The sequence below is a fragment of the Strongylocentrotus purpuratus genome, unplaced genomic scaffold (genome assembly GCF_000002235.5).
Source record: "Strongylocentrotus purpuratus isolate Spur 01 unplaced genomic scaffold, Spur_5.0 spur5_scaffold_7, whole genome shotgun sequence".
Taxonomy (NCBI): domain Eukaryota; kingdom Metazoa; phylum Echinodermata; class Echinoidea; order Camarodonta; family Strongylocentrotidae; genus Strongylocentrotus; species Strongylocentrotus purpuratus.
In genome coordinates, this window is record NW_022145613.1 from 23,702,365 (window position 1) to 23,720,647 (window position 18,283).

At 37.9% G+C, this 18,283-nt stretch overlaps 1 protein-coding gene across 3 annotated transcripts in view; it reads right to left on the minus strand.

Moving 5' to 3' along the window:
• The window catches only part of LOC755197 (oxysterol-binding protein-related protein 1), a 55,631-nt gene that overhangs the window by 20,434 nt on the left and 16,914 nt on the right, over window positions 1-18,283 (minus strand). For all 3 annotated transcript variants that reach the window (XM_030974931.1, XM_030974930.1, XM_030974933.1), the window contains exons 12-13: window positions 18,045-18,147; window positions 17,141-17,235 (exon numbers count right to left, since the gene is read on the minus strand). In XM_030974931.1, the coding sequence (XP_030830791.1) occupies window positions 17,141-17,235; window positions 18,045-18,147 (198 nt within the window). The remainder of the gene's footprint in view (window positions 1-17,140; window positions 17,236-18,044; window positions 18,148-18,283) is intronic.

The following is an 18,283-nucleotide window of genomic DNA, read 5'->3' on the forward strand; positions in this document are numbered from 1 at the left end:
TTGTTTGGCACATGTCATTTATTTGTAATCTTGAACATTCAGTGTAAGTTTCGTTTGATTCTGTGAGAATTAATTTTCTTTTTTTCACCAGAACTCGAGTTTATCTTTAAGTTTGTTTACAGCAGAAAGCCGAAGAGTTAGAGAAAAAGATCAGTGAGCAAAATCCAAATAGAAGAAGAAGACTAAGAAGTTGTTTTTTTAGAGGCAATTGCTACATTCATGCAATCATTTTTTACAATTTCATTTACAGCTTTCTACATTCTTGAAGGCTTGTTCATATACATACATGTACAGTACCGGTACATGTACTATTGTACTGTATGCCACTTAAAGATTACTGGTAACTGGCACATTTTCTTTAGTGGTTGTACGTACATGTACATGTATACATGTATAGCAAATGAGAATTTAAAAATTACATGTACAAGTAGCTGCAAGCAACAAAGGTCCTACGTGTACGGTGTACCTCATCTTTTTGTTAGGCCATTAAAAAAAATATACATGTTTAGCGTCCCCGCCCGCTTCCTTTTTGGGGGCCGCCTCCTATTTTTTTTTTTTTTTTTTGAAAATTTTTTTTTTAAAGAAAAAAAAACATGAAAAACACTGCTAAAATGGATCTTTTTCTGATTTAAAAAAAAAAAAAAAAAGTTGGCCGCCATCTTGAAAAATTGCCTGACTGTCAGGGAAAATGTACCAAGCGGCCATTTTGAGCGGCCATTTTGAAAAAAAAGGGACTCCTCCATCCTATTTTTCGAAAAAACAGGACGCTAAACATGTTTATTTTTTTATTTGGCCTTAAAAAGGTATTATAAATGTGAAGAGCAAATCACTTTAACAAAACAACCTTGCCGTAGTATCTAGTATGGCAATAGGTCAATATATTCAGTCTATTCTCCATCCCTATGTTACGCTTGAAGGGAATGGGGAGGGATAAACAGTACCGTACTTAACATACCCCCCCCCCCCCCATTTTTACTTTGACATGACAACAGCTCAGTGAGCAGGTAGAGTAAGGTTTATTCAATTTTCCTCTACTAACCCTCCCCCCCCAAAAAAAAAAAATAATAATCTAGCCTGGGAGCTGAACTACTTCTTACTGGTAAGTCCTATTACATAAACGATACCTGTACGCTGTACCTGTGTACTAATTAAGGTACAATGTTTGCTCAGTGACCAAAGTTCGAAGTTAAAAAGTAACAAGGGTTTGACAATGATTAATTGCAATGGAATCAAAATCTAGGTTTAGAGTTTAGACAATGCTTTACTGCAGGTACCGGTAGTGGATTCCACATCATACATATATCGTGTATAGTGTACATGTACATATTTGTAGATGAATGATAATGAACCAAAACACTTCAATAAAACTGCACGTACACTAGGGCTTGACAACACTTACCAGTATATTGTATAAAGTTTCCCTGGGACACATGGGCGTCTAAGAGACTAAAATCTCAATCTGGACCATCAAAAAATTCATTTTTTTTCCATAGGCCTCATGTACATGTATACAGACTGTAAAACTAAAATTAGAATTCCAGGCCCCCTTCAAAAAGAGTTAGTGTGGAGCCCTAAGCCCCGCGTAACATACAGAGCTTTACGGCTCTCTGAAAATACATGAGGACAGACGCGTACGCAGGGGGAGGGGGGTTGAACCCCCCCCCCTTTCATTTTTTTTTATACATGTATGTGTGATTTTTGATGACCCCCCCCCCCCCTTTAAAAAAAAAAAAAAAAAAAAAAAAAATTGTACCAAAGGGTTACCCCTCAAAAACTGACCTTACCCCCCCCCCTGATTTTGGGCCAAAAAAACATGTTAACCCCCCCCCCCCCTTGAAAAAATCCTATGTACGCCACTGCATGTAGTGCATGCATCAACATCATGTACAGCTTGGGCTTATATTTCTGGGCTATTTCACTGATTCACTCTTGTCTCTCACATTAGCGATTAATAATAATGGTAAATCAATTAGCTGAAAATTCCTCTTGATCAATAGTAGGAATTGTATCATTTTGCACGAGTAATTTATTTCATCATCCTATTTAAAATGTAAAAGGCAAAATCCCCTCCCCCAGATTTTGACAATTATTCTGGCATACTGTACATGTATCCACCTCTTCAGCTTTAGAATTTGAACCATGGCCTTTGGGTTGAACACTGCCAAAATTTACATGGTTCATACGTGCGGTTGGTTCTGAGTGATCCCAATTGCAGTCTTAGTTTGTAGTCTACTTTTGCTGTAGATCTACACGTAGACCTGAACTTGATTACAGACTACTGGACTACATGTACATAGTAGTCAATCACTAGGCCTGTAACAGATTAACTTGATAAATCATGGATCAATATGAATTTGTAATGATTATAACCTTATAACCTAAGAAAAAAAAAACATGTATGAGGTAATTTACAAATATAACCTCACAGTCACACATCTAACGTCTATACTGTAGGGGAGTGTGCATTTTTGATCTTGTACAATGTAAGTTTCAAGGAAGTGAGATCCCATTTGAATCTGATAAAGGTGATAGGAATCCAACCAAATCCAATATTGTGTATGGAAATGACATACATGTAGGTAACTAACAATGTAAAAAGCAAGAGATTACAGATCTAACATGTTGCTGATTATTCTGATCTTTGATGTTTTCAACTCTTCAAATTCAAATTCAAATTCAAAATCAAAATGTCATGCATGCAATATTATACAAATCATATAACCTTGGCAAAGGGATGGAAAAATCAAGTTCTTGTGGATAAAATATGTAATACAATTGATGAATAGTGAGGCAATGACATCACAAATTGATAACCAATTTGGCAATTTGTATACCGGTAGTGATTTTCTTTGTTCCATAGTTTTTCAAACTTAAAATAGGGAGGCCAATGCCCGGGCGTAAGGCTTCTACACCTACGATTTGTGCGCTCGTCGCCCACTTCAAAAAATTAGCAGAGGGAAAAAAAATATGTAAAAATAAAAATTGATGAAAATAAGAAAAGAAAATACAATTATACATTTCATAACATACCTATAATCACTAGGGGATCTGTAACAGTCTTTCACCATTTGTTGACGATCTTGCAGATTTTGACGTATTTGAATACAATAATTGGGCTAGCAGAAGACATTGGCGGACGCGCACCACCGACTAAGAAAATCCTAGAGGGCGTAGAGGTTTGCTCACTAAAAACCTTCTCATTGGCAGAAGGTAGACCCTAAAAATATGGGATCCGTTTTGAGTAAAGAACTTTTGATAGAGATCAACATTTTAGATGTTCACAATTGTCACTTCTAACAACTAGAAAATATAAAGAAAAAAGATTATATCTTTTTAAATACACATTTTTACAAACTGAACATTCGAAGGTAGATAGAGTACGATGTTTATGTCAATCTTGCGTTGGTTTGAGCCCCATAGCTACAGCCATCTCAAAATGAGAAGAAAAACTGTGAACAGTGCTGTCATTGTTCTAGCCAAAAGTCTTGCGACATCATAATATGAATATGTACATGTATGAGCTCCGGTCATATCGCGCGCCAGACAAATCTTTCGTAGTCTCACACACAGTACCTTATTCTCACAGCACTATAGACTCGAGTGTCGAGCTCGTGCAGTAAATCATGCAAGAGAAATGTTAAAAAAAAGATATTTCAGTAAAAAATGTCTACGTGAGCAGTCTATACTCCAATTGAGAAGTTCGGTTGAAAAGACATGATTGGATGATGTGTTGTCACATATAGCCGAAGAAGAAGAAGGAGAGAGAGAGAGTGAGAGAAATATTAGTATACGTACATTGCATGGATATGCGCTATGCATGCTGCTGTCCTATTGTACTCCGCATTGTGTTCGCTGCGAGATGGATGTTAATTGGACCTCGTAACTTCTCGATCGCTGATAATAAGGAATACTAATGAGGAAATCAAATTATTGGAATACACATCTACTGTAAGGTAAATATCAATGAATTATATATATTTCTTTCCTGCCAATTTTGATATCTCTTCTTCATTTTTGAACCATCGCCTTCGGCTCGTAGTAGTAGATCTAGAAGATGTAATCGTTCGCACATTGATGGCTGGATTTCAGCCTGCATCGGGGCTTGCCTGTGTCGCTGGTGTGTACGTGTGTGACCGATTCAAGGCTAGCCGCTGTTGAGTGATTGCACTTTCGCGCGAAGTTTTAAACTTCATCATGAACTTTGTCCGGACAATGACACGCCCATTCCCTCGAGCCTGTCTAATTATGAACGTAACTTTGCGACATGAAATATAATTGTTTCAAGGCTCTTACGTACGGATAGGCGTAGAAGGAAGCTGGATAAAAAGAGCTGGATATCTCCTATTTGATGGAACTTCTGGAGTCGGCAGATGGGTGAATTTTCTTAGTGAAAGTAAATGCTTTCTCTTAATCTTGGTTTTATTATAAACAAATTAGTAATTAAAAAGTTAGATTTGGGCATTGGCCTCCCTACTTAAAACAAAAAAAATCATATAACTTCCTTATTACTGATCCGATTTTCCTCCCACTTTTTTGCTCTGTTTCTCCTGTTTTACTGCATCTATTGAAAGCAATATATTTTTTAGAGTGGACTTACCCTTTTAAGATCCGAGATAGTGTACGCATGAAACATGAAACAGAGTAATTTTTTTAGTGGCGAAGGGTCCATTTATTTGCTGTGCTCCCTGCTAGGCCGTTTCGAGTACTGTAAACATTTAATCGTATACCCGCCGGGTAAAGCCGGTAGTCGAATAATGAACTTGATAATCGAATACTCGATGACTCATTGGGAACCCAAGAACATTGCCTAAAAAGAGTCTAAATGGATGTGAAATAGAAATCTGTCGAAATAAGAAATGTCAGGGCTTTCCTATATTTACCTTGCGGTCACGCAAGGCCCTTAACGGAAGGGGGAGGGGTAGTAATTAATGATAATAATAGTCAAGTGTTATAGCTAGAGACTTTTTTAGTGGTGGGTGCAACTTCACTAACGTCATTTAAATACCCAATGCTGACCTCTGCAACAGTATGGATATGATTCTGAATTGGTCTAGTGCCAAAATCAATTCTATTCTGTCATCAATAACTAAGAAAATGAAATTTTATAACATTTTTTGTAAAGAGCAAATTGGAGAAGTGCTTCCAAAATACATCATACATACATAGTCTGCTCCCAGTGCAGTGTTGCTGGTTTGTGTTTCACCGGCGCAATGACAACTTAAAAAATTCATAACCCTACATTGGCATTAGCCATTGCTCATGCTCAAACTTTCGATAATTGATTTTTCTCATTTTTCTGCTCTCATTGATTGAATTATTAGGGAATCATCATGATCATAGCTCAGCTTAAAGTAGGTCTAAACAAGCACAGGAGCGCTAGTTCCATGTAATAACGCGATAATGACAGGCCGTGCCCGGCCCAGGCCCATATCCCGTACAATCCAATCCACTCATAGAGATATAGAATCTAGACCTAGAGACTTTAGAGTCAGACTACAAACAACGTAGCCTTCGCTCTTCGCTACCACTACCAGTACCATGCACACCCCACATGCATACCGCGTCCGACGGTGACGGGCAACCCCATCCGTGTCATTTACCACACAGTACAAATAAAACTACAATCGCATGGAAATTTTCATTGACAACACAAGAAACCATACTCACTTCTCTTCACAATCCAAGTTTAGACCACGTAAATATTGAATTAAATAATGAAGATCACTAAAGTAAGAAGTTCTCATAATATTGGTATCTTTTCTTTCCCAAGGATATTTATGGTAAGGTTCAATGATCAATCCTCATTCGATCGAATCATGTTTACGTTATCACTGCACTCAATTCGAATCGACCTGTAACATTATCTTGATTTCAACGAGAGATGGCGCCAGAATCCTATTAATTGAGAGATTGATTGATTAAGATAATAGATCAACGAAACATTATTTCTGTCGGCGAAAACTGTTGCATGCTACGGCATTCAATGAAACAAAATATTCCAACCGACATTCTCGAATGATATATATTTATATTTATATTTCAGCGAGGCTACAAGCTGACTTGGAAATATAATAACACGAGGGAAATTCTCAATGTGGAGGTGAATATATATGCATGATCAATTTTATTGAGGGCATAACAGTCTAATGCCTTCCATGCAAGTCCTTCTTTTGAGTCAAATCCGGGGCCAGGAACTAAGCTTTTTTTCAGTTCTCCCCTCCCGTGCGAAGCGCGGAAGCTTTGACACTTCATTAAATTATTAGAGAAAGAAGAGGATTCGTTGTACCGTTCCCGACTTTTACTTCTTGTTACGCCCCTCGCGTGAAGTGCGAAAGCTTTGACGTTGCATTAAATTATAAGAGAAAGAAGACGATTTATTGTAGCCTACTGTTTTCGTTTCTTATTTCTTGTCTGAATTCAACCCCCCCCCCCGGGGAAGCTTTGATTTTTTATTAAATTACTAGAGAAAGTAGACGATTCGTTGTTCCGTTTTCGACTCTTAGTCCTTGTCTGAATTTAGTTCCCCCCTCCCGCGCGAAGCACGGAAGGTTTGACGTTAAATTAAATTATTACTCTTAATCCTTGTCTGAATTCATTTCGAGAAAAAAGACGATTTGTTGTACTGTTTTCGTTTCTTAATTCTTGTCTGAATTCAGACCCCACCCCCCCCCCCCCCCCCGCGGAAGCTTTGATGTTTCATTAAATTATTAGAGAAAGTAGACGATTCGTCGTACCGTTTTCGACTCTTAGTCCTTGTCTGAATTCAGTTCCCCCTCCCGCGCGAAGCACGGAAGCTTTGACGTTTAATTAAATTATCACTCTTAATCCTTGTCTGAATTCATATTCGCCAATCCCGCCCGAAGCGGAAGCTTTGACACTTCATTAAATTATTAGAGAAAGAGGATTCGTTGTACCGTTCCCGACTTTTATTTCTTGTTACGCCCTTCGCGCGAAGTGCGGAAGCTTTGACGTTACATTAAATTATAAGAGAAAGAAGACGATTCGTTGTACCATTTTCGACTCTTAATCCTTATCTGAATTCAGTCCCCCCCCCCCCTCCCGCGCGAAGCACCGAAGCTTTGACGTTTAATTAAATTATTATTCTTAATCCTTGTCTGAATTCATTTTCGCTCATCCCGCCCGAAGCGCGGAAGCTTTCACGTTCCATTAAATTATAAGAGAAAGAACACAATTCGTTGTATCGTGTCCATGTCTGAATTCAGTCCCCCCCCCTCCCCCCCCCCTCTCGCGCGAAGCCTGGAAGCTTTGGCGTTATCAATAATTATCACTCTTAATCCTTGTCTGAATTCATATTCGCCAATCCCGCCCGAAGCGCGGAAGCTTTGACACTTCATTAAGTTATTAAAGAATGAAGCGGATTCGTTGTACTGTTCCAGACTTTTACTTCTTGTTACGCCCCTCGCGCGAAGTGCGGAAGCTTTGACGTTGCATTAAATTTTAAGAGAAAGAAGACGATTTGTTGTAGCCCACTGTTTTCATTTCTTAATCCTTGTATGAATCAGTTTCCCCCCTTACGCGCGGAAGCTTTGACACTTCATTAAATTATTAGAGAAAGAAGAGGATTCGCCTTGTACCGTTCCTGACTTTTACTTCTTATTACGCCCCTCGCGCGAAGTGCGGAAGTTTTCACGTTTCATTTAATTTTTAGAGAAAGAAGACGATTTGTTGTACTGTTCGTTTCTTAATTCTTGTCTGAATTCAGTTCCCCCCCCCCCCCCCTCCCCCGCGGAAGCTTTGATGTTTCATTAAATTATTAGAGAAAGTAGACGATTCGTTGTACCATTTTCGACTCTTAATCCTTGTCTGAATTCAGTCCCCCCCCCCTCCCGCGCGAAGCACCGAAGCTTTGACGTTTAATTAAATTATCACTCTTAATCCTTGTCTGAATTCATATTCGCCAATCCCGCCCGAAGCGCGGAAGCTTTGACACTTCATTAAATTATTAGAGAAAGAAGAGGATTCGTTGTACCGTTTCCGACTTTTACTTCTTCTTACGCCCCTCGCGCGACTGAGTGCGGAAGTTTTTACTTTTCTTTTTACTTTTCATTTAATTTTTAGAGAAAGAAGACGATTTGTTGTACTGTTCGTTTCTTAATTCTTGTCTGAATTCAGTCCCCCACCGCTCCCCCGCGGAAGCTTTGATGTTTCATTAAATTATAAGAGAAAGTAGACGATTCGTTGTACCATTTTCGACTCTTAATCCTTGTCTGAATTCAGTCCCCCCCCCCCTCCCGCGCGAAGCACCGAAGCTTTGACGTTTAATTAAATTATTATTCTTAATCCTTGTCTGAATTCATTTTCGCCCATCCCGCCCGAAGCGCGGAAGCTTTCACGTTCCATTAAATTATAAGAGAAAGAACACAATTCGTTGTATCGTGTCCATGTCTGAATTCAGTCCCCCCTCCCCCCCCCCCCCTCTCGCGCGAAGCCTGGAAGCTTTGGCGTTATCAATAATTATCACTCTTAATCCTTGTCTGAATTCATATTCGCCAATCCCGCCCGAAGCGCGGAAGCTTTGAAACTTCATTAAATTATTAAAGAATGAAGAGGATTCGTTGTACTGTTCTCGACTTTTACTTCTTGTTACGCCCCTCGCGCGAAGTGCGGAAGCTTTGACGTTGCATCAAATTTTAAGAGAAAGAAGACGATTTGTTGTAGCCCACTGTTTTCATTTCTTAATCCTTGTATGAATCAGTTTCCCCCCTTACGCGCGGAAGCTTTGACACTTCATTAAATTATTAGAGAAAGAAGAGGATTCGCCTTGTACCGTTCCTGACTTTTACTTCTTATTACGCCCCTCGCGCGAAGTGCGGAAGTTTTCACGTTTCATTTAATTTTTAGAGAAAGAAGACGATTTGTTGTACTGTTCGTTTCTTAATTCTTGTCTGAATTCAGTCCCCCCCCCTCCCCCGCGGAAGCTTTGATGTTTCATTAAATTATTAGAGAAAGTAGACGATTCGTTGTACCGTTTTCGACTCTTAATCCTTGTCTGAATTCAGTTCCCCCTCCCGCGCGAAGCACGGAAGCTTTGACGTTTAATTAAATTATCACTCTTAATCCTTGTCTGAATTCATATTCGCCAATCCCGCCCGAAGCGCGGAAGCTTTGACACTTCATTAAATTATTAGAGAAAGAAGAGGATTCGTTGTACCGTTTCCGACTTTTACTTCTTCTTACGCCCCTCGCGCGACTGAGTGCGGAAGTTTTTACTTTTCTTTTTACTTTTCATTTAATTTTTAGAGAAAGAAGACGAAAGCGTACTAAGCTTTGAAGTTTCATTAAATTATTAGAGAAAGTAGACGATTCGTTGTACCGTTTTCGACTCTTAATCCTTGTCTGAATTCAGTTCCCCCTCCCGCGCGAAGCACGGAAGCTTTGACGTTTAATTAAATTATCACTCTTAATCCTTGTCTGAATTCATATTCGCCAATCCCGCCCGAAGCGCGGAAGCTTTGACACTTCATTAAATTATTAGAGAAAGAAGAGGATTCGTTGTACCGTTTCCGACTTTTACTTCTTCTTACGCCCCTCGCGCGACTGAGTGCGGAAGTTTTTACTTTTCTTTTTACTTTTCATTTAATTTTTAGAGAAAGAAGGCGATTTGTTGTACTGTTCGTTTCTTAATTCTTGTCTGAATTCAGTCCCCCACCGATGCCCCGCGGAAACTTTGATGTTTCATTAAATTATAAGAGAAAGTAGACGATTCGTTGTACCATTTTCGACTCTTAATCCTTGTCTGAATTCAGTCCCCCCCCCCCTCCCGCGCGAAGCACCGAAGCTTTGACGTTTAATTAAATTATTATTCTTAATCCTTGTCTGAATTCATTTTCGCCCATCCTGCCCGAAGCGCGGAAGCTTTCACGTTCCATTAAATTATAAGAGAAAGAACACAATTCGTTGTATCGTGTCCATGTCTGAATTCAGTCCCCCCTCCCCCCCCCCCCCCCCTCTCGCGCGAAGACTGGAAGCTTTGGCGTTATCAATAATACTACATCATAATCTTCAGGATCAATCTCATGAACTGAATAAGAGTAACATTAAACAGTTGGAAGGTGGTTCAGTTCCTCCGTTTAGAAACAGGGGCTTAAAATTTGCCCATTTGAATATTCATAGCTTAGTTGCTAAGATTGACGAACTTAGATTACTTCTGAGAAATGCATCATTTGATGTTATTGGTTTAAATGAAACATTTTGCGACTCCATGATTGATGATTCTGAATTGTATATAGATGATTATATTTTATTACGTAGAGACCGTACGAGACATGGTGGTGGTGTGGCTGTATATATATCCAAGAGGTTCAAGGGATGATTTGATTTCTTCTACTTTAGAATGCCTTTGGTTTGAATTGCATTATCCAAATAAGTCTCCCATCCTGGTTGGAGAGTTTTACAGACCTCCAAATTCTCACGTTGATTTCTTTGAAGAATTAGACGGAAATTTGGACTCTGCTCTCTCGGAAGATATGAGCTGTATTATTTTAGGTGATTTCAATTGTGATTGTATGCCACACCAACTTGATCTGAATGCTGAAAAGTTAATGTTTTATACAAATATGTACGGGTTAAGTCAGCTAATTGATACTGCCACAAGAGTTACAAATACCTCTTCTACTTTAATTGATTTGATATTTGTATCAGACAAGGAACTTTACAATGAATGGGGAATATTTGAAACTAGCATAAGTGATCATTATTTGGTGTATACGGTTCGCGATTTTAGTGCAAAGATCCATAACAAATCCGAATACGCAGAATTTCGCTCGTTTAAAAATCTTGACGAGGAGAAATTTTACAGTGAATTGAGAAGTACTCCTTGGCAGGTCATAAAAGATATAGATAATGTTGATGTTGCGTGGGATATGTGGTTGACTCTATTCAATAATATAATCAACAAGCACATACCAGTATGTAAAAAGCGGATAAGAAAAAAGGCATGTCCATGGATATCTGACGAGATTGTTAAGCTTATGACGGAACGTGATAAAGTTCTCAAAGCTGCTAAAGCTAACAAAAGTGATGATCTTTGGGACACCTACAAATATCTAAAGAATACAGTTATTCATCTCATGAGGAAAAGAAAAAGAGAATATAATGCAGACCAGATCTCACAAAATCATAACAATAGTAAGCAAATGTGGAGATGTTTGAGAAACCTTGTGCCTAAGTCATTACCTATATCTCCCAATAGCATAAATGTTGATGGTGCTAATGTGTCAGACAATGCAAATATTGCTGAAGCTTTTAATGACTTTTTCATTTCTAATGCTACTAAGATTACAAAGGACCTGCGAAGGAATAAGTCTCAACTGAGAGTAGACGAGGACAATAATATTGGTCCAACTCATTCGCAATTTAATTTGAATTTGATTACTGAGGATTTTGTATTGAAACAGATTGATAATCTGAGTATAGATAAAGCAACTGGTGAAGATCACATCAGCTGTAAACTTTTAAAGATGACGAAGAATGTTATCGCAGAGTCTCTTTGTGATATCATTAACAAATCCCTGTCTACAGGAGTTGTTCCACGTGAATGGAAAAAGGCTCGGGTAGTACCAATATTCAAATCTGGAGATATTTCTTCTTTGAATAATTACCGTCCCATTTCGATATTACCTATCGTGAGTAAAATTATAGAAAGGGCCGTCCACCAACAACTCAGTGAATTCTTGGACGTGAATAAATTATTACACCCTAATCAGTCTGGTTTTAGACCTAAACATTCAACAGCTACTGCCCTTGCAAAACTTGTAAATCAATGGTCGTTGAATATTGATAACAAAGAAACTTCTGGAGTTGCCTTCATAGATCTTCGTAAGGCTTTTGATACTGTTGACCATGAGCTACTTCTACATAAACTAGCTTGTATAGGTTGTAGTAATAGGACTATTTATTGGTTCCAATCATATTTAGGGGATCGACAACAAGTGACCCAATTCAAAGGAGCCAAGTCGCATCCATCAACCATCAAATTAGGTGTGCCACAAGGTTCAATTCTTGGTCCCCTTTTATTTTCAATATATGTTAATAGTCTACCTGAATGTACTCCTGAAGGTATCATAGATATGTATGCTGACGATACGACACTTACCGTCAGTGCAAATGATGCAACTGTTGTGGAAGAAAAATTAACTGTTGCGTTAAACAGAGTCATGGCATGGATTAAGGAAAATCGTCTTGTTCTTAACACTGAAAAAACTTGTGTCATGTTAATAGGCTCTCCTGCTAATCTCAAGAAAATTGAATCTTTCACCACTTCATTAAACGGCAATTTGATCAAAAGAGTTCAATTCACCAAATGCCTAGGACTTTTGATAGATGAAGAATTGAAATGGTCTAAACAAATCGAAAACGTAAGTAAACTTACCCAGAAAAACATTAGCATGATAAAGAGAGCAAAGAGTTTTTTGCCTCAAAAATCCTTAAAGTTACTTTATAACAGTCTAGTGTTGCCACGATTAGATTACTGCTCTGTTGTATGGTCGAACCGATTTCATTCTCATACAACTAAGCTGCAAAAAATTCAAAAGAGGGCCGCAAGAATAATATTGAACAAGACATATGACACACCGTCGGCTGATTTGTTCACAAGTCTTAAATGGATGACACTAGACAAGCGGTTTGAGTTAAGTCGCGTTATGATGATATATAAATGCGTTCATAACTTAGCACCCTCTTACCTTCAGGTAGGCTTAATCAATCCTAATGATGTACATGCGCATCATACAAGGCAAATAGACAGTGGATGTTTACGTGTGCCTAGATTTCACACTGATTGTTATAAGTGTAGCCCAATTGTTTCTTCCATATTTGAATGGAATAAGCTAGATAATTCGTTGAGAACGGCTTCCTCTGTCAATTCATTTAAGAGATTGTTTAAACAAAGTTGTAATTTGTGAATGGCTCAGCCGTACATACACTACGTGCATGTTCTGTAATATTTACATGTCTTATTCACATAATTGCGACTTAATTAATATTTTCCTATTGACATTACTGCTTACTAGGTTAATGATATATGTTAATTTTGCAAACGAGTATTATTTTTGTAACTGTTCTGTATAAATGTTATAAACGATGTAAATATGTTCATTCAGGGCCCCATGGAAGACCACTACTTGCTGGTGAATGGGCTACCCTGTCAAAAGATCAGAAATAAATAAATAAATAATTATCACTCTTAATCCTTGTCTGAATTCATATTCGCCAATCCCGCCCGAAGCGCGGAAGCTTTGACACTTCATTAAGTTATTAAAGAATGAAGAGGATTCGTTGTACTGTTCCAGACTTTTACTTCTTGTTACGCCCCTCGCGCGAAGTGCAGAAGCTTTGACGTTGCATTAAATTTTAAGAGAAAGAAGACGATTTGTTGTAGCCCACTGTTTTCATTTCTTAATCCTTGTATGAATCAGTTTCCCCCCTTACGCGCGGAAGCTTTGACACTTCATTAAATTATTAGAGAAAGAAGAGGATTCGCCTTGTACCGTTCCTGACTTTTACTTCTTATTACGCCCCTCGCGCGAAGTGCGGAAGTTTTCACGTTACATTTAATTTTTAGAGAAAGAAGACGATTTGTTGTACTGTTTTCGTTTCTTAGTTCTTGTCTGAATTCAGTTCCCCCCCCCCCCCCCCCCCCCCCCCCCCCCGCGGAAGCTTTGATGTTTCATTTAATTATTAGAGAAAGTAGACGATTCGTTGTACCGTTCTCGACTCTTAATCCTTGTCTGAATTCAGTTTTCCCCCTCCTGCGCGAAAGCTTTAACGTTTCATTAATTTATTAGAGGAAGAAGACGATTCGTTGTACAGACTCCTAATCATTGTCTGAATTTTTTCTTTTGTTCTTTTTTCCGATAAAAAGTCAAAGTTCGTAGGGAGAAAAAAAATTGCCGGCCGACCGACATCTTACCGACTTCTGCATTGATATAGTACACGAGGATCAAGCAGGAATACCGACACAGTGTATCCGAAACAGCAATTTTTTCTATGCGTATCTTTCTTGCCCCCTCGACGTATACATCATACAATTATTGCTTAAGCATTGTACTTTGCAGTTGGGTGTGGTGTCTGTTTATTTATTTGCGAGAGAGCGAGGAAAATTGTAAAGATTTGTGAGGTGGCAGTTCGACAAATTACATCTTATAAAGAGGAAAAATAAACAATCCTGATGGGGTTATAAGCACACTCTCATAACGGAAGACTGAAATGACCTTTGATAAGTAGTTGCTTTAAATTAGGGGCACATTTAATGATGAGAGGAAAAGGGGACACTTATCGAAAGGGAAAAACTAAGACACTAATTAGAAAAGAAATGGAGCACGTGTCAAAGTACAAAGGGTAATTATCAGAGGTGAAAATGAGGCACTTCTTACACCTAGAAAGAGGCACTAACCAGGGATGGAAAAAGGGCACTTATGAGCATGGGAAATGGGCATTTGTCGACGGAAGTGGGGCACCCATCAGATTTTGATAGGGGCATTTATAAGAGTTGAAAGGGGGCACTTATTGCACCTGAAAAGGGGCACTGACCAAATATGAAAATCGGCACTTATGAGAATATAAAAAGGGCACTTATAAAAAAAATAAAGGAAAAGTTTAATTTTTTGAAAGAAAATTGGTACCGATCAGATTTTAATAAGGGCATTTATCGAGGGTATAAGGGCACGTTTATGAGAAGGGGAAGTAGCTCTGATTAAAAAGAAAATAGTCACATGTCAAAATAAACGGGGCACTTATCAGAGATCGAAAGGGGAAATTATGAGAAGGGGGAAGGGCACTTACCTCAAGTGAAAAGGAGTAACTTTTTGTACTTGAGAAGAGGAAGGTGCTCTAATTTTTTCTAATGTGGGCACTTATCATAGGGAAAAGGGCCGCTCATAGGAAAAGGGGCACATGTTAAAATTAAAGGTGTGCTTATCTGAGTTAAAAAGGGGTAGTTATTAAAAGGGGAAGGGGCACTTCTTACAAAGGAAAAGGGGCACTTGTCAAAGTAAAGGGGGCACCTCTCAGATTGGACAAGAGCAATAATCAGAGTTGAAAGTGCACTTTAGATCAAAAGTGAAAAAGGGCACTTTTCGTACCTGAAACCGGGCACTTACTAGGGATTAATAAAGGCACATATAAGAATGGAAAAATTGACAATCATTGCAAAGAAAAATTGTTGAAGGAAAAGGGGGCACCTGTAAAAAAAAGGGGCACTTATCAACGTTGAAAAGGAGGAAGGACATTTTTATAATGGAATTGGGGCACTTCTTACAAAGTTAAAGGGACACTTTTTGTATGTAAAAAAGGGGCACTTTTGGGTACTTGAAAAAGTGGGGGGCACTGTGTCTTCCCCTGCCTTTCAGGGATGGCAGCCTCTGTATAGGACCATGCATTTTCAATATTGTTTTCATAAGCTAAGCGTATATAGTTTTTCTTCATTTTGTTGCCAACTTTTCTGTCAAATATGCCTGTATCAAGCGTGACCGGTACTTTAAAAAAACCTCATCTAGACTGAAAACAATAATTTATATCTAGTCATTTGTTTTGTATTACAGTTATGTTTAGATACAGAAATACTTTTTCTCAATATATCAATTTCTGCCATGTCATTGCTATAGTAACAACAATGTTCTGAAATAGATGCGACTTAGAATGATCAAGGTCAGGAGAGGTATCAAAATTTTACCTTGAAATGTATATCTTTCAAAATTTTCAATATGTCAAATCCCAAATCTTTCAGATCACTTGCGCATCAAAATACAGTCTGATACTAATTTGAAAATGTTCACATCAACTTTCAATAGATCCGCTGTTCACCTAATGCAATGACCATGTAATCTGATTGTGATGTATTTATTATCATTTTTTACATCAGAAATTAGATGCAAAGTTTCTTAGAGAGCATGATAAGGCCTAAAAAAAAAGATTGTATTTGCCCTTTAGCTGCCAAAACATGGGTCGGTCGGTTTTTTTTTTTTCTTTTTTCTCCCTCTTTGGGCTGATATTTTTCAGTTTTGAATGCTTTAATATATTATTTTTCTCTAAAAAACGGAAAAATAAAAAAACTTCTTCAAAAAGCTGACCATAGATTTCAAGATTTTGGGGTTGGTCGCAAAGGGTAATACAACATTTTTTTTTTTCAAGGCCTAATGAAGTGTTAAAATGATCTAATGGATCATGCACATCAACCAATCACACAACTCAGGTTCCCGGCATTCAAAAAGATATATAAATAATAAATTAATTAATCTAAAAAATACTGTGCTGCACTTATGCCAGGCTTGGCTGGTTAATCTGTCTCTGTCTCTGCCTCCACACACATTTACGTATTCATGAATATATGCACAAATGTTTTCATAACACACAAATTACTCTGATTTGATATCTTAGGGCCTAATGTTGATTAACAGAAAAACTATCAATTCTTTTCTCTCTATACTGGTAAGAAATTTAAAGACAACACTGTACTTGAAAATTTTCTCAAGGTATTCCAATAGATTATTGGAAAGATGTCATGATGAACGCCCTAGACTTGTGTTTTTGCAGCACTATTTGAAATGGAACATAACTTTTTACATATTAAAGATAAAGACCAGTTATGGTCATGCGATTGCATTGTGAAAGAAACATTGTGGAATCGATCAGAAAAGGTTGATCATCTAGCATATAATTATTGGTGTGTACTGTAAGGTTCTGGAATCATCAAAATGATAAGAAATTTGGCCCAGTCTTCGTAAATTTACAAGCACTGTACACAGAAAGATGTATATGGGACTACGCACACGTGCGCGACATGTGTGTTTATCTCTCACACACCAATAGATAAACTACCGGTAATTTACCAAATATATCAATTAGTGGGCGGTTTCCCAGCAAAATTTTTATCATCATCTATTAGTCAAAACATACTCTTTCACATGATTGGTAATAAAGCTCCAATTTCATTTTTTGAAATTGGAGCGTTTCCAATACTGGTCTTTACCTTTAAGCATAAAATTTGAATTTTTATATTTAAGTAATAGCGAAGCAGAGAGGTAGAGAGAGAGAGAGATAGAGAGAGAGTTGGGGGGGGGGGGGATAAGGAAAGAGAGAAGGGGGAGAAACATAATTCAGATCTTTCATGCAGAATACGTACCTCTTCCTGGCCGGACATTACAGCCATGCAACTAGAGAGGGCGCTACATGCTTCATGTGATCTATCAACGATGCCTTCAAGTCTTTTGGTCAGCTCTGATAAAGAGAAATCATAGTTATGATACTTTATGAGAAGAAAAAAAATCTGCTGATTCAGTTAGGTAATAGCTTCAATACTTCAGTCAATATCAAACACATAGCAAAAGAATAAACTAGTTTGTACCGTGAGGAAACACATACATATACTCTGCATAATTCAAAGTTGTACAAGTGGTATATTCCCTAAGTCAAATCAAATTTTGTATTAAAAAAAACTATTCAAAACATGTGTTATTTACACTTCCAAAGTCAAATTTTACATGAATCAAACCATTTTTGCGGTCCCATCAGATTGGACAAATGCAGTGTTAACTCATATCCAATTTTGCTATTAACTTGAATAGTTCCCTATTTGCAGATCTGCTTAGGCAGTAATTACACTAAAGTACCTTGCATCACATCTGAATATTATATGAAAAACTGATAATCATCATCATCATCATTCATTGATTCAGAACATAAAGTCGTCTTTATTACATTCTATGGAACACAGATGGAAGTATTCTTCTCGAGAGGGCTACAAAAAAAGAAGGCATTTATGAGGCACCTCCATGACTTGGGCAGTGAATTTTCTAAAATGTACAAAGTGGAACTAAAAGATCTATGGATATTTGGGGTCATTTATACCATGTGCTAATTACCAGTCTACTGCATAACCACATCTTTGACAAAATAAAGCCTGTTAAAAAAAAACTGAAGCAAATGTTGGGTCAACAAAATGGGCATTTACTTCAGCCCATGTTGCACCTATTGACCTATATAAGCATAAGAAAACTAGATTTGGGAAAGGATGAAGCGCATAATACCTGACAGGTTGATACTGTTACTGGTGTCGCCTTTAAGTCCGTCCATCCATTGCGACAGATTCCTGATGCTCTCCTCCACAAGGTGGTGTCTTGTTTGGGCATTCTGGAAATTGAAGAAGAAAAAGGAAGGTATTTAAAGAATTAACCATTTAAACAGACAGGGGATCAATCACCTTTAAAAAGTTTATTTGTGTACAGCTACTATGGATAAACTTAGCACTAGGAACTTTACATGTTAT